This window comes from Morus notabilis, unplaced genomic scaffold (genome assembly GCF_000414095.1).
Source record: "Morus notabilis unplaced genomic scaffold, ASM41409v2 Scaffold115, whole genome shotgun sequence".
Lineage (NCBI taxonomy): Eukaryota > Viridiplantae > Streptophyta > Magnoliopsida > Rosales > Moraceae > Morus > Morus notabilis.
In genome coordinates this window covers 704,839-722,668 of record NW_010361020.1, presented here as the reverse complement: position 1 = coordinate 722,668, position 17,830 = coordinate 704,839, and the positions used below count along the sequence as shown (strand labels likewise).

The window sequence follows — 17,830 nt, the reverse complement described above, 5'->3', positions numbered from 1 at the left end:
TTTCTCAAGAAGGAATGGATTCCATCTCGTACAATAACATTCCCAGCTACCTATTTCATTATGTCTGCAAAATACAAGGAATAGGATTCAGGGTCTCGGAATCCGTACCGAGTAAATTAAAAGACATAAATCCATAAATAGGAGTTTGTTAAGAACTCAGGATTAAGATCATCTTATATATGACCATCGGCAGACTCAATCAGAATTTCTATGCTTAACGGAAATTATTAGAAATTCATATTGTGTCTTTGTCCTTGTTCCACATAATCTTATTATGCGAAATATACTCATTCAATATCTCGCCATATTAATAGTACGGATAACACCGTTCCATTCTAAATGGGAATGACATGTATTAATAATGTTTTAATTAAAGATTCCAAACTTTAATTAAATTCATCATGAACAACGTTTTTTATTATTATCCTTAAACACTATCCTCTACTATATAACACTTATATACTATGTTTAAGGTTACATAAACAATCACGGAATTTTCATTTGATATTCATAAAATATTCATAAATATATGCACATAAAATGATGAATAAACTCTTTTATTAATTAAATAATAAATATCCTATTACATCTCATGCTTCTATGACACTATTCCCAACAAGAAAGTCATACACCAGCATCGTTTCAATAAGGTAATACTAATTTGCATACTTGTTAAGTTTTTGTCACTTTGGCTTAATAATTATTCTAACACATTCAACTTGATTAGGCAAATCCCGAGACCCAGCAGCCAAGATCATTGATTGAAAATTGGGGTGACATGCACCGTCATGGGCAGAGTTTTGTCAATCCAGACGCTGAAATGACATTTGTAAGTAAATTTTAAATTTATTTATTTTTTAATATTTAATATAACATATTATACTATTTTTATTCATTTTTATTTTATTTACCTTTGCAGGCTCAGATGGAGGGGGAAAAAAACCACGCAAATGACACAGTCTGCTGGCGAAGGTTCATCTGCCACCACGGTCGATGAGGAAGGGATTATGTCCTAAGTCTTGGACAAGCGCAGAGGACACACTAAGGGAGTGAGATCGACACTACCATGGAAGAATCATTCAAGCGCTTTCACCTTATCATCTGATTCGCAATCGGACGGCTCGTCTTCGGTTAATTTGCCCCAGTATGTCCAAAACTGGCTGAACAACATCTACATCGACCAATACAACATGTTCGACAACCAACAGTTCATGATGGAAGCCATGCGCTCGATGAATCTCAACATCAACTTCTTGCCACTTAACTATCCCCAACTGTTGGTTCCTCTGCCGCCTGAGCTAAACGAAGAAGACGATGACGAAGTCGACGATGCTGGTAATTTAGGGGATTAAAATATCTATTTTTATCAATACTTTTTAATATTTCTTGATTAATTTACTTTTTAAAACTGATCTTATTATTGTGTTGTCTATTTTATATCAATTTTTTATTAATAAATATCAATTTTATTGTTTTATTTTATTATGAAATTTTCTTCTAATTTATATATTTAATAATTAATATATTAGTAAAGTTCGACAAAAAAAATATTTACGACGACATATTTAAATTGTCGTCGCAAATAGTCTACATTACTAGTGACAACACTTTGAAGCCTATGGTCACAAAAGATTTTAAATAGTTTTGCGACAACACGTAGTCGTCGCAAATAATTAAGAACACGACATATTCAACGGAGTATTTGTGACGACTTATTCGTGACGATTGTAGTGACTAATATATTAACGACAACATTTAAAAATTTTATCGTCGTAAATATATTATTTGCGTCGGGTTTTTTGCAACGACGTGTCGTCGAAAATATAATATTTGCGACGACAATACAGTTATTTACGACGATAATTATCGTTGTAAATAAGCTTTTTTATTGTAGTGATCTGACGACTTCCTCCGGCGGCAGCTCGAAGTCTCCCACCATCGACGCAGGCGCTAACGTACCACCCTCGGTCACGCGACTCCCCCACGGCAGCGTGATCTTCTTCCCATAGTCTGTTATCTCATGTCCATGCAAACATCTTCTTCTCCGACACCGATGATCGTTGTGAAGAACGTGCCGAGGTAATCCTTATTTGGATTGCTGGCTTGCTGTGGATTGCTTTAAAAGCAATTGTTGCTCTATATTTCAGCAACTAAAAACTTGCATTAAAAAAATAAAAGTGTTTGGAGACGACAATAAATTTCCAAATTGTTTGATATTTGATAATCTAATGTTTCTTTGGTAATTGTGAGAAGCTAGTTTGGGGTCCTTTCCTTTCAAAATTTCACCTGCGAAGTAAGCTATGTGCTTCCCATTAATTAATTTTTCTGTGTTATTTTCAACGATGGAGAATGGAGGGGGCCAAGCTGCCGATGGCAGTGACGTGCGGAAGGGACCCGAGAGATCTTCTCGGGATGATTCTCCGGCGGGGTAAAAATTTGGGTCCGATGGTGGAGACGGGAAAAAAACTCATATATTTTTTAGGATAAATTTTATAAATTCTTCCTAAACTTTGTCACCCCCTAAACTTTAAAATGTGCATGCGATGTCTCTTGAACTTTGTTACTTGTATTAACATGTCTCTGAGGTTAACTACGTTAAGCGTTTTAACAGAAATGCTTATAAATGCCCCTCAAACTTTATCACTTATGTCAATATGCCCCATGAACTTTAAAATATACATGTTTTGCCCCTCAAACTATGATATGTCTCCAACTTTTTCATTTTCATCTTGATTCTATCAGTTTTTTGAACGAAAATATTGATATGACCATTAAATTACTAATAATCTATTATATTTGAGGTTTATTGAATACATTCTCCTCTAAAAATGTCAGTTAAGCACCAATTCTCAAAACATTAGTTTATTAGAGGCAATAAAGAAGGAAAAAAATGAGGAGTAAATCTGTATAATGTAATGAATTTTGTTAGTTTTTTTTTTTTTTACTTAATATTTCACCTAGATAGAAGTGTTCAACATGAAATATGTTTATGCTTTATACATATATAGTATTTCTAAATTTAAATGCGTTCAGATCATTTATTTTATTATACATTCTTTTTAAAAAAATCAACACAGACCTTAAGAAGCCCATTAACTTAACAAACTTTAATGGTAAAATATTATAGATAATTAGCAATTTAATGGTCATATCAATATTTTCGTTCAAAAATCTGATATAATCAAGATTGAGAGAAAAAAGTTGGAGACATATCATAGTTCCAGGGGGGAGGGGAAACATATACATTTTAAAGTTTAGGGGGCATATTGACACAAGTGACAAAGTTTATGGGGTGTTTATAAGCATTTATGTTAAAAAAACTTAACGGAGTTAATCTCAGGGGGCATATTGACACAAGTGACAAAGTTCAGGGTGCACACACATGCACATTTTAAAGTTTAGGGAGCATATTGGCACAAGTGACGAAGTTTAGAGAGAATTTATAAAATTTGTCCTATTTTTTATGAGTTTTTAACACATTTACACTCCAAACTTGTGATTTAGTAAATTGCCCTTAAAACTTTAATTTTTGCAATCAAACCCCTATATTTTTTTAATTGTTGCAATTAACCCCATTTCACAAACTGTTGTTAAAAACTTATGAAAATAAACATGTTCAAGTCGCATGTTAGTAGGTTCTGAATGGCATAATCAGTATTCTATATGCCTAACTTTTCAATAAAATAATAACAAAAATCCTAAATTAATCTCAGTCATTTATCTTTTATTGTTTTATTGTACATATTTAATTTAATAATTAGGCAAATAGAATACCTATTATGTCCCTTCAAAACCTAACACATGACTTTACACATGTTTATTTCCGTTAGTTTTTTAACAGTCTTTTATGAAATAAGGTTACTCAATTAAACAACTTCAGAGAGTTGATTGTCAAAATTAAAAGTTTGAGTAATTTGTTAGATCACGATAAGAGGGCAAATATATAAAATAAAAAAAACCTTGGATGAGTGTTGTAATAATCATGAGTATTATTATTATTATTATTATTATTATTATTATTATTATTATTATATTTTGAATGAGTGTTGTAATAATCATGTGTGATGGGTGGGAGGTTTTATTTTATTTGGTAGTTATTTGTCCTTCTTAACAACTCTCGATTTTAATTTAAGAGTAATCTACACCAGTGGTCTCTCAATTCTTTAATAAGTGACACTTCGATCCTTTTTTTTAATTTTGACAAAACAATTCTCGAATTCTTCAAACATTGGCAATTAAAGTCTTTTGTCTAAATCCGTGAAAAAATTCGTAGAAACAAGGGTGTGCCAATCACATGAAATATGTGAGTTTTTTCACGGATTTGGATGGAAGACCTTTAATTGTCAATGTTTTAAGAATTCGAGAGTTGTTTTATCAAAATTAAAACTAAAGTGTCACCAACTAAAAAAATTTAAGGACCACCGTTGCAAATTACTTGATTTTTTTTATTTGTACCCTATTGGTGGGGAATTTTAGTACCCCTACCAAAGAACTCTTTAACTATATAACTATGTCTCCGTTAGACAATAGATCCCCAAAATTTATGTTCAATTGCTCCTCCGTACATTGGATATCTACGGCTCAAATATGATTTAAAGGCAGAGTCCAGAGCATAGCATGTGTAAAATACTTAAAAACCAGACTGCTATTCAGTTGAAATTTTCTTGCCAACCTATGTCCTTGAAGGATTAGATTATTTTCGGAGAGTGGGTGCACAATCAAGCGCAGTTTGAGATGAGGAAAAATTATACTCACTTAAGGTGCCAAGCTACTATACAAGCACCTAGATTTGTTGTGTTGTTGAAATTTTTACTGTGCACGTCATTTTCCTTTCTCATTCTTATTTTCTTTCTCAATCCAATGCATAACCCATCCTTCTACAATAGGGGGAAAAAAAGTCGTGCTCTTGTCAAAATGCCGTGATATTTCCATACTGGACAAGTTCCTCTTTCAAAAAATAATAAACAGGAGGAAAAAACACACACACACACGTCCCTTCGTGCATGCGTAGGTAGTATCGACCAAACTGACATATTGATGTGTAAGTACTAAGTACAGTCTCTTACTTTAGAAACCTTAAAACAGGAAATGATGTTGGACTATGTGACCAAAAAGACATTTCTCTTACATATTTATTAGCACTGAGATTCTATAATATTGAGAAACATCCACCTAAATTCTCGCTCTAATCAAAATTTTTCATCCGAGCGCTGAAACCGCATACCATCTCATCTCCATGTCAAATGGTTCCAAAGCTACTTGCTGTATAGGTGAACCGCTGTGAAAATGAAGAAACCAACCATCTGCGATGTAGTCCAAGCGCTATGTTACTCAAAGCTCATAAAGATTTGTCCCAAGTTAATTATTGGGAGAGCTATTAAATTAAACTCAATACAATATGTTAATGTAGCTTATGGCATCTACAATTTCAAGGTGCTAACAGCAAACCATGTCCACATAGTACATGCAGATACTGGCACTCTCTGAAACACACAAGGGAAAACCTCAAATTGAAGTTTCAGAGAAGATGGGTAAAGGCAACTCTAAAGGCAGCCTGGAAGTGAAGTATGGGGAAAAAAAGAAAGAATACTGCTAGGATTCCAACTCTAATCCAACTTCTCGTGCCAACTGACATAGCACATGAATTGTCATCCTTTTATTGGTAGGTGCTTAAAAGATTTGTCACATCAATCAAATAATAAATTATTGCATCTACTAATGAAAAAATGACAACTTAATGTCACATATCTTGGCAAAAAAGAGTTGGGACTAGACTTGGTGTCCTAGCATTACTCAGAAAGAAATAGGAAAACTAAACTTAAGTTAAGCAGGCTCCAGAACATAAAATAGAGAACTGTAAAGAAAAAAGGAAAGAAAATGATACCATAGAAAATGCTGCTCCATAATAGGGATAAGCTGCTGGTATAAATCTCTCGTATTCATTGTGTCTAAACGGCCGGACTGGAATCTGCAATTTGAAGTCCAAGGTTTTATACACGCATGTCACTTGTATGGTTCTTACGGTGCTAAATTTCCAAGGTTTTTAATTCTTATCCCCATTGTTTTGTGAATTCCCAAGGAGGGACAAAATACAAGGAAGTAAATCACGGTACCAAGAACTCCAACATAGCAAACTCAAATTCTAACAAGTCTTTCAGCAATTTGCTAATTTGGCTAGATCCTGATCATATCTAACTTAACAGTCGGATTTTTTCTATAAATACATACATCAATTTTAATTAATGAAGCTCCAACGCTTAATTTGTGGAATGGAAGTTATGCTGGATTAGTTCCTGTAAAGTAAAGCATAAAAGCTTTCATTTTTTTTTTTTTTTTTTTTTTTTGGGTAAGACATAGCATTTTCTTTAAGAGTTGCAACATAAACAAAAACATCTATCAAAACATCAGATACCTGCTTTGATAGAGATAAACTCGTGTATCCAAGCCTGTTGTACTCAAGTTTGAACTGGAAAACTCCATAAACATCAGGAACTCTAAATGAAGTAAAATAACGACCCTGCAACAAAAAACAAATTATTTAGAAAGCTGTTCCGGATGTTGAAGATATGACATGCAAGGATGGCCAAATGAACTGAAACATTACCTTCTGGTCAGTTGATAAGGTCTTCAGGACATAGGGACTCATCATGTAAAATTGAACTTGAACATCGTCTGTAACATATGGTTCCCAACTTGAACCAGACCATTCATATATCTCAACCCAGTATTCCTTCAATTATGAGTATGACATGAGTTAGTTTCAAAAGCTTTTTGTTTCTAACTATAAAGGGAAACATATCAACATTACAAGTAAAAATTACCAAGTCATCGTTGATCCTGTAGATTGCAGGTTCATCTGCTTCGCCAACTTTGTGGTGTCTTACATTCTCAGCCTGCAAATTAAAAAATACTTTTATATCGTGAGCACATGCACTATTGAAAACATATAATATAAATGAATACCAGAATTGATGCCATGAGCCCATTTTAATTTATCTTCTTTTACATTTTATTTCTTTTCCCAAATTATTTTTTTCTCACATAGTCAAACTGTTACAGAAAACGAAACCACGACCCAGAACAGCTATTTTTGCCTTACCTTAAGATGTCCTCTTTCATGGAAAACCCATTTGCTAAGTTCAGTCAAAAACTGCTCGTTACCCGATTTCTCATATCTGTTTCAACAAAATAACCATCTCATTCTTTTTACTTCCACTCATACAACTGATTGAATATCTTGCAGATTTACAAAACGGATGCACAAACGGCTAATCTTTTTCACGGATTAAGTGAACAATAACCAGCTGAACTTTACGGCTGCTCTTCTTTTTGTTTTCAAAAACCTGAGCCTTTTTCTGTGGCCTACATGTTTCTTCTAAATTCTGCCAAAATGCAGCATATGTGGCAATAAATTCATATAGATAAATCCTAGTTCCTAGTTGGCACTGTAATATGTGACTTTTACTAAATAACGAGTTGGTGTCATATGTGACTTTTATTAACTATTTCCTTTTTAAATTTAGAAATTTGAAATTCATAATGATCTTTCAGTTATAGAGACTGATAAAAGTATGAAGTACCCGTTAAAAAACAAAAACAAAAAACAAAAAAGTATGAAGTACTTCAAAAAGATTTTAATTAATCAACCTGGCATCAACAGATGCTAAGAATCTTTGTTAATAGTAGAAGCATCACTCACTTAATAGAACTCCCAGCCTTCTGCACCCCAGACCTGAAAAATCTGAAAACAGATAGAAAGCTTGTCAATAGAATTTTTTAAGGGAAAAAAAAATCCTTTCACCGGAAATTAACACAAAAAAAAAGGAACCCAGTTTCACTGGAAAGTACTCCGTACCGATTGCTGAACATGCTCAATGAACCAGAGATCAAAACCCGAGCATTGTTTCTTGCCTGCCACCAGTTGTAGTAGAATGAATTATTGTATTGAAAAATACTTTAGAAAATACGTTGAAAAGGTGCACAGACAAATAATAATGAGAATATGTAAAAAAAATTTCAAAACGGCAAAGCATAAAGTGATAATCAAAATACAGGTCATTTTGTAGATAATGACAGTTCTCAAATCTCAAGCCGAAAACAACCCTTTGTTACTGAATACTGTACTTGCATAGAATATACTTGTGGAGTTATTCTAAATGGCATACACATTATTTTACAGACTCGAGGAAAACCATATAGTATGTGAATAGTCATTCACACAAGAAATTCATCCAAACAGAGACAAACCTGCACAACTGAGACTAATGATACAGCAGACCCAGTGAGGGATGGAGGATTCGACAGCTTGGACTTCGGATTAGCAGAATATGCTGAAGGTGAGGCTGAGAGAACTTTCATCACCTAAACAATGGATAGATTTGCAAAAGCGAATGTACATATGAAACCACACTAAATACAACCATTTTCTTTCAAAATGGTTGAATATTACAAAACCAATGAACAATCAGAGCTGAATAAGTTCAATGACTATATGTTAGGGAAATCTCACCAGGCTATTAGCAGGATTAATTGTATGGCCAAGCCCCTGAAAAAGTACAGGAGCCTGCGGCAGAGTTGCATACTGTTAGGTTCCCGGGATCACTAAGAATTTCCTTCTAAGTATTCGAAAGACAAATAGAACAATTGGATGGAAAATAACCAGAAAATGGGTCTGGTTCCTCGTATTACTGGAGAAAAACGGAAAATACAGATAGGAGGAGAATTTGAGGACCCTCAAGCCTCCAAACGACTAGCACTTACAGCAAATACACGATGCCTTCCCTTTCCAGGGCTAGGCTATTTATTCTTCCAATTAGTAACTAATAAGAACCAAGAAAAGATTATTATTGAAAACAAGAACTAGACTCGATTACAAGATAGATTTGCAGACTTTCGAGAGGTCTGCTAACTCTCCCAAGAGTTTTCTCAGTTTACTCTCATCAATTCCCCCCCTTTAGTCTCTTTCTTTTCCTTATATATTACTACTAACTAGCTTAACAAACATAACAAACCAACCCTAATAACAAACCACTAACCACTTATTATATTGATTACTAATTACTAACATAATCCTATATACCACTTGATACGAACCAAGAAAAGATTATTATTGAAAACAAGAACTAGACTCGATTACAAGATAGATTTGCAGACTTTCGAAAGGTCTGCTAGCTCTCCCAAGAGTTTCCTCAGTTTACTCTCACCAATTCCCGTCCTTTAGTCTCTTTCTTTTCCTTATATACTACTACTAACTAGCTTAACAAACATAACAAACCAACCCTAATAACAAACCACTAACCACTTATTATATTGATTACTAATTACTAACATAATCCTATCAGTAACTAACTCCTCACCCTTACTAACTGAACATGATCCTCTGGCCCTAATACTCCCCCCCCCCCCCCCCGAGGACAACCTTGTCCCCAATGTTGAAATCGGGAAATTGGTCCTTCATGACTGCAACCGGTTCCCAGGTGGCATCCGAAGAGGGCAACCCGTCCCATTGCACCAGGACTTCAACCACGCGATGTCCCCCCACAGTGATGGTACGTGAACCCACGATGGCGGCTAGCCGGACGAGGAGCTCGAGGTCGCCGGTCAACTGAGCAGGGAAGGGTTGACCTTTGTATTGCTGACCTTTAAAGGGCTTTAGCTGGGAAACATGGAAGACGGAATGTATCTTGGCAGAAGTAGGCAAGTCAAGGCGATACGCAACCGAACCAGTTTTCACCAGAACTGTGAAGGGTCCATAAAAGTGCGGACTAAGTTTTTCGTTAACTTTTCGAGCTAGGGACTTCATGAAATAGGGACGAATCCGCAACAAAACCAAATCACCAGTAGAGAATTCAACCTCCCGTCGGTGCTTGTCGGCGAACGTCTTCATATGTTGCTGCGCTAACCGGAGGTGCTCCTTGAGTGCGTCCAACACCTGATTGCGTTCTTTTAACTGGGCTGCGACCTCGTGGACAGCGGTCGAGTTGTCCTGGAAGCGGTAGAGGGTGGGAGGGTCCCTATCATACACTGCTAAAAAAGGAGAACATTTTATAGACGCGTTAAAAGAGGTATTGATCCAATACTCAACCCATGGCAAAAAGGACAGCCATAGGCGTGGTTTGTCGAAAGCAAAACAGCAAAGGAACGTCTCTAAACAATGATTAGTGACCTCCGATTCTCCGTCCGTTTGTGGGTGGTAGGCGGTACTGGGTTGGAGCTTAGTCCCTTGTAGCTTGAACAATTCCCGCCAAAACAGACTCATGAAGATCGAATCGCGGTCACTCACAATCGATCGGGGAAACCCATGCAAACGGACTATCTCACGCACAAGCAGGGATGCCACGTGCTTAGCCGAGCATGGATGAGCCAAGGGGCAAAAATGCGCGTATTTGGAAAGTCTGTCCACCACCACCAGAACCGTATCCATTCGTTGCGACTTAGGAAGTCCGCCGACAAAATCCATATCTGCTGGGGTATAGGTAATGGTTGCAATAAACCCGCTGGCGATAATGCTTCCGACTTGGCTTGTTGGCATTTTTCACAACTAGATACATGGTCCTTGACAGACTGCTTCATACCCTTCCAATAAAAGTTTGCTGAAATTCGTTTGTATGTCCGCAAGAACCCAGAATGGCCCCCGATGACTGAACTATGGAACTTTCGGAGAATCCTTGGAACCCATGAGGAAGGCAGAACCAACCTGTCCTTAAACCACAGCAGGTCGTTGCGAAGAGCATACCCATCGCCTACTGGTTGCCCATTGCGGATGCCCAGAATGATGGCACGACAGGCAACATCCGCAAGTTGATCCCGTTTCAAGGCCTGTGTGTTGACCGGGTGGGAAACAGAAATGGCCGCTAACTGGACAGGGGAACCATTCCCCTTACGTGAGAGTGCATCCACCACCTGGTTCGCGGCGCCAGGCTCATACTGTACCTCGAAATCATAGCCGAGCAGTTTGGTAATAAGGCGCAACTGCTCAGGGGGCAAAATGCACTGGTCCAAGAAGAATTTTAGACGCTGCTGATCGGCCCGGATAATAAAGAGCCGCCCCAAGAGGTAATGCCGCCATTTTTGGACGGCAAGCACTATGGCGAGCAGTTCTCGCTCGTAAACCGATTTCAGGCGGGAAGGAGAGGAAAGAGTCTTGCTAAAATAGGCGATTGGCCGTCCTTCTTGCATTAACACCGCGCCAACCCCACTGCCTGATGCGTCAGTTTCCAGGATGAACAGTTTAGTAAAATCCGGCATGGCCAATACAGGTAGCTCCGTCATTGCCTGCTTCAGATGAAGGAAGACAGCCTCTTCCGTGGGAGTCCAGCTAAAAGCTCCTTTCTTGAGTAAATCAGTGAGGGGGCGAGCGAGGGCACCATATCCCCTGACAAACCGCCTATAATAACCCGTAAGGCCGAGGAAACCACGAAGTTCTCGAACATTCCGCAGTGCTGGCCAAGACAACATTGCACTGACTTTGGAGGGGTCGGCGACCACACCCTCGGCCGAGAGAACATGGCCCAAGTAGTGGACCTGTTCCTGCCCGAACACACACTTGCTGAAATTGGCAAACAGACCCTCCGCAGATGATCGTAATGATCCTCCCACGACCTGCTATAAATCATAATATCGTCAAAAAATACCAAAATAAATTTTCGTAAGAAAGGACGGAATACCGCATTCATAAAGGCTTGGAACGTGGCCGGGGCGTTGGTGAGGCCGAAAGGCATGACGAGAAATTCGTAATGTCCTTCATGAGTCTGAAAAGCGGTTTTTTCCACGTCGCTCTCGCGTACCCGTATCTGGTGATAACCTGCGTGCAAGTCTAATTTCGAGAATACCCACACTCCATGTAACTCATCCAACAGCTCATCAATGATGGGAATTGGAAACTTATCCGGAATCGTTAATTGGTTCAAAGCGCGGTAGTCGACGCAAAAGCGCCAACTGCCGTCCTTCTTCTTGACCAATAACACTAGACTAGCATACGGAATGCTGCTAGGTCGAATAATGTCGGACGCCATCATATCAGCTATTAACTTTTCAATTTCTGCCTTCTGGACTTGTGGGTACCTGTACGGCCGTATGTTTGGCGGGGATGCACCAACCTGAAGTACTATGCAGTGTTCTCGTACCCGTTTTGGGGGCAACCTCTCGGGTGAGCTGAAAACCGTGTGGAATTCCCGGATGATCTGCTCACAGCGTGCTGGAATTGGGCGAATTTATCCTTCTAGCTCCCCGTTGATTACAGCACGGATTTCCAACAATACCCCAACCCCCGTAGTGTTCCAAATGCGTGACAAGGAACGCAAACTAACCGGGGAGTAACTCAAAGAGAGGTCCCCCGTCCAGCAAATCCAGTCTGTTCCCCTCTAGAATCTCATGGTAAACTTAGCCCAATCCGCCCGCACCACCCCTAAGGTCCTCAACCACGAAATTCCCAACACCAAGTCCGCACTGCCCAATTCGAAAGGGAAGAAATCCTCGACTACCCAATATCCCTAGACCAACACCCTCACTCCTCGGCACACACCACATTGTTTGAAACTCAACCCATTGCCCACCTCAATCTTGTGTCGAACCAATGAATCCGTAGTATGGCTAGTTGGTGTACCAAATCTGCAGCAATGAAGCTGTGAGGGGCCCCACTATCCACCAAAATTATAACCTCCCGATCCCCCAGGGTTCCCTTCAACTTCATCGTCTTTGTCGTGGCCATACCTTTTAGGGAGTGTAACGATAATCCTAGGACTTCCTCACCTTTACCGTTCGTAACAGTGGTCGTTTCCTCCTCCTCATCCCTGTACTTTTCCTTACTGGCCTAGTCTTCCTCGAGCGCGAGAAGAACTTGTAGCTGCCGATTCTTGCATCGATGGCCTGGGCTGAATTTCTCATCGCACCTGAAACAAAGCCCATGAGCCCGCCTCTGTTGAACCTCGTCATAGTACATGCACCAGTAGGTGTGACCGCCGTTCGCCGCTGGATCGGTCGTCGGAGGAGCTTCGCGAGTCCAAGGCGTTAACCCTTGGTCTCGCCAATTTTGGGATCGAAGAAAGCTCTCTGATTTTTCTACAGGGCTGTACGACATCGGGTTCGGGGATGGGTTACTAAACCCGGTTCGTGCGCCCAACTCCAGCCGGCTGGATCGCCCCACCCGAGCCCTCCGGATCCGATCCACAACATCCAGCCTCTCTTCAGCTTGCTAGGCCAGGTCCATAGCTTCTATCAAGTTGATGGGCTTGTGCATTTTAACCTCAGCCCTTATGTCTTCCCTCAGCCCGTTTAGGAAGGCTCCCCTGAAAACATTCTCTGGGATACCCCTCATTGAAGCCGCCAGTGACTCAAACTCCTCCATATAGTCCGCCACCACGCCTCCTTTATGTATAGCCATCAATCGCTCAGTCGGATCGCCCTCTTAAGAACGGCCAAAGCGCTGGAGGATAGCTTCCCGTAAGTCTTCCCAGCCCACGAAAGGCTCTTACGCGTCTAGCCATTGGAACCATCCTAGGGCCTTTCCTTCCATGCAAACCGAGGCGGCCACCACCTTCTCCCTCTCGTCAACGTCATTAATGGCAAAATATCGTTCAGCTCGAAAAACCCAACCGTGCGGATCGTCACCGTGAAATAAAGGAAGTTCGAGTTTCTTACCCTGATGTTCAATCCGTGCGCGAGGCCTCTCTGGTGACCGATAACGGTTGTAGCCCTCCCTTCCTCTCGCATGCTCTCTTCTCGGAGGACTCAGATCGGCTCGAGTACGCCGACCGGGTTCGCGCCGTGGTGGGGTTTGATCCTCCGGAAGTCTCCCAAGAGGAGCGTTGTCTTCTCTTGGTCGCCGTGGGGGTGAGCGGTGGTTCCGAGCTTGTCATACCATGAGCTCCTCGAGTCTATTGATGGTACCCTGAATTCCGTCCACCTTGGCTCCCACCGCAGCTTCTTCCCCTTGCACCTCGCCGATCCGTACTCCCACGGAAGCCACTTCCTCCTGCAACCTAGGTACCGGATCCACCGTCGTTTCGAGTGCCTGCAGAGTATCTTGGAAATTGTTCAACCGTCTCTCCAAGGACCCCAAATGATCTAACTGGTGCGCCATGGATTGGTGCTCTGATACCAAATTGTTAGGTTCCCGGGATCACTAAGAATTTCCTTCTAAGTATTCGAAAGACAAATAGAATAATTGGATGGAAAATAACCAGAAAATGGGTCTGGTTCCTTGTATTACTGGAGAAAAATGGAAAATACAGATAGGAGGAGAATTCGAGGACCCTCAAGCCTCCAAACGACTAGCACTTACAGCAAATACACGATGCCTTCCCTTCCCAGGGCTAGGCTATTTATTCTTCCAATTAGTAACTAACTCCTCACCATTACTAACTGAACGTGATCCTCTGGCCCTACCCAATTACCCAAAACCGAATATCCCAACATAATTACTCATCCTAACATTACTCATCCCAATGCTAATTGTTACCCCAAATTACCAGCCTATCCTTGCTTGTCATTCTTCCTCCTTCTAGCATAGATAGACTTTAAGAGGTGGGGACCTATCACATACAAACATTAGAATTTCTTTAAACGGTTCCAAAACAATGTGACAGCAATACCATTTTCATAAATTGTAATTTCTTTCTTCCTTTATTTTTTTGGATATTTTGAAAAAACATCTTATGTTTCTTGAGATAAATAAAAAAGAAGAAAGCTATTATTTCCCCCACTGAAACAAATAAACTAACAAGAAACTTTAGAACATTGAATGAAGATATCACTTATGAACCATAAACAATATACTTCAAAACGTTGGAAAACTGGTGCCAATGGAACTTAATTGAACAAAACATATCAACACTGTCGAAATCTGAACTCGCCTCTATTTTCCTGCTACCCAAAATCACATCAGAGTTAATGAAATCATCACTGGCAATCAAAGTGTGGTCTCCTTCGGTGCCTGAAACTGCATAGCTGGTGTGATCAATGACCAAAGCAGCAGAATCCTATACAGGAAATAAGCAATTGTTACAAAATATTGTCCCATCAATGAATATGAAGACACCCAAAGAGCTAAAATAGCATATTATTTAAAAATAACAATTCCCCCATTAGACATTTCATAAAATAGCATATTATCAATCTCAATATACCAGAGCTAAGATAGAACATAAAACAAAGCTCAACATAAAACAAAGCTCAACTCAGTCACTTAGAGAGAAACAAAAATTGTAAAGAAAATTGAACACAAAACAGAACCTCATCAAAATCAACTCCACACTCGATTGCAATCTCTCGGACTAAGTCAGATGCATTAACATCAGACGCAATTATCAAATCACGCCCCGAATCCACAAAATCCAGTATGGCAGCCACATCAATAGATCCTCCAAAACCTACGAAATACAACTATTACAATTATAAGCTGATAAAATTACAAACAACAAGCTGATTTCTTCTGAATTTCCAATGCATAATTCAATCTCGGGAAAATTTGGACCAAATTGGAATAACTGTGTGGAGAGAGAAAAAAATCAAAACTTACGATCAACAGCGGGAGAAAATAGAATCAAAGCGTCGTATAAATACTGTCCGTATCTCTGCAAGCCGATCTTGGGATTTTCGGCGAGCTTGAAGTCGAGGTCGAAGCCGCACGATTGGAGGGACTTGAAGAAGAAGGAGTGAGAGGATTTGAGGGCGAGATCGTCGAGCAGAACAAGGACTCGGCGATCGGTGGGCCTCTCAGGAGAGAAGGAGGTGCAGAGAAATGGAAGAATTAGGGTAAGGGTTAGGAAAGCGATGAGCTTCGCCATTGTTGGTGGAAAGTAAGGTTTAGGAGGGAGCCAGAGTGAAGTCGGACTCGGGAGAGCTTATCGGAGAAGAAAATGTGACATGGGGAATTTAAAGTAATTTTGCATTTTTTAAGGGGTACTTGGATCAATAGAAGAAAAGAAGAGGCGTTGACAAGAAAAATAGTAAACTACTATTGGGCAGTTTCATCATTGTATATTTTCTAGGAGTGTTCAAAATAATTGAAAAATCGAAACTGACCGACACTAAACCGTTAAATCGATCGAAAAAAATTAAAAATTCAATTTTACGTTAATAAGCTGACTAATTCGGTCGGTTAACTGACCGTCTCTGGTTTATGGGTGGTTCAATTTCAGTTTTGTCAACTAAAGTGATTGATTAAACTGAACCGACTGATCAATTTAAAAAAAAAGTTATTAACCTCTAATCTTGTAGATGGTGAATATAAGTCCATCATATTATTGAATATAGACATTTAAAAGAAGTTATATTTCTTTAACTTATAAGTTGTTATGGAGAAATGAAATACATAACCATTTATATAAAATAGTTGAGGGAAGATATTCTCATCTCTTTTTAATGTGGGAATATTAAAAGTCTGATGTGTTTGAAAATTTAAGCACATCAGACTTTGAAAATTCTCACATTAAAAAGAGATAAAAATATATTTCCTCAACTATTCTATATAAAGGGCTATATATTTCGTTTCTCCATCACAACTTATAAATTAGAGAAGTCTAACTTCTTTTGAATGTCAATCTTCAATAATATGGACTTCAATATAAATAAGTTTTCTTATTGAGATTAGATGTAAAAGCCTTAGTCCTTAATGATACATTCTTTTAGGCTTTATTTTTTTTGTCTTTTAAGCTATTTTTTCTTTTTAATTTTAACTATTTAAATATTAAATATTTGAATGGTTAAAATTTAAGAAGAAAACAGTTCACAAAATATTTTTTAAGTAAGAAACTGGCTGATAAAAATCGGTCGGTTAACCGACCGAAGACATTATTCTTCGGTTCAGTTTCGGTTTTAAGTTTTCAAAAACTGACATTGTCGGTTCGGTTTTGAAACCGACCGAAATTGTCAGTTAAAGACTAATGAACACCCCTAATATTTTCAAATAAATCCTGTTGGTAGTTTGTACTTAGTGGTATTTCAAGGTTGTAACATGAAACAGCTGAGCATTTGGTGAATGCTAAGTTGAATATTGTTTGTTATTAATTATAATAAATAGTGTTGTTTGTTATAAAATGGTAGGATTAGTTTTACGTCGACACCTAAACGTTAATATTAGTTTATTAAGGATTTACACTTAGAACTGTAATTCTTACCATGCCGTTTATTTATCAATTTTGGGATTTTTAAATTCCTTTATTACATAAACATTGCCCCATTTTCAAAATCAAATTAAGATCCTATGTTATATCTATATTGTGTATTAATGTTACGTTTCATCTTCTTATAAGTTGTTCATATACAAATTTTCTCATCCCGTTTAATTTTTAAAATATTTTGACGTGTTTATCAAACCGTAAAAAAAAATGTAATGAAATTGAAAAGAAAAGTAAAATAATTAAATTTTCATTGTCTGCATTACTTTTTTATTACTTAAAAATAAAGGGATTTAATTTGACAATCAATGAGTGTAATGCAAATACTAACACTTTCTAAGAATCGAATTTACCCACGTTACATATATTGTGTATTGGAGTTGCGTGCAATTTGCCTACTTATTAGTTAATGGTCACAATAAGTCTCCTACCGGTACGAACAAATTACATCCCATACCATAGAATTCTAAAATAAATAAATAAATAAATAAAGTAAAAACTGTAGAATATACGACAAAGTACGCTACATCACCAGGTCACCTCGACGTCGAGACTGCCTAATCCTCTGATTGCAGTATATATTTCTTCCCATGGACATGGACGTGTAGCTACTACGCCACACGTGTCCATGCAGCTTAAAGTTCCGAATTTTAAGGGTTGTTCTTTTTTAGTATAATTTGAGTGTAATTTTTTAGTTGAATTTAAGTTATAAC

The 17,830-nt window shown here is 38.5% G+C and overlaps 1 protein-coding gene across 1 annotated transcript; it reads right to left on the bottom strand.

Moving 5' to 3' along the window:
- Nucleotides 1-4,807: 4,807 nt before the first annotated feature.
- Nucleotides 4,808-15,921, bottom strand: LOC21409581 (dolichyl-diphosphooligosaccharide--protein glycosyltransferase 48 kDa subunit). The gene is made up of 13 exons (XM_024165576.1): nt 15,518-15,921; nt 15,232-15,368; nt 14,853-14,978; nt 8,510-8,563; nt 8,248-8,361; nt 7,856-7,911; nt 7,700-7,741; nt 7,100-7,175; nt 6,822-6,893; nt 6,605-6,730; nt 6,413-6,517; nt 5,885-5,968; nt 4,808-5,303 (listed from the first exon to the last, which is right to left on the bottom strand). Exons 1-13 carry the CDS (start codon nt 15,783-15,785, stop codon nt 5,256-5,258), a joined length of 1,308 nt encoding a protein of 435 aa, XP_024021344.1. The 5' UTR covers nt 15,786-15,921; the 3' UTR covers nt 4,808-5,255.
- Between the last annotated feature and the right edge of the window lie 1,909 nt (nt 15,922-17,830).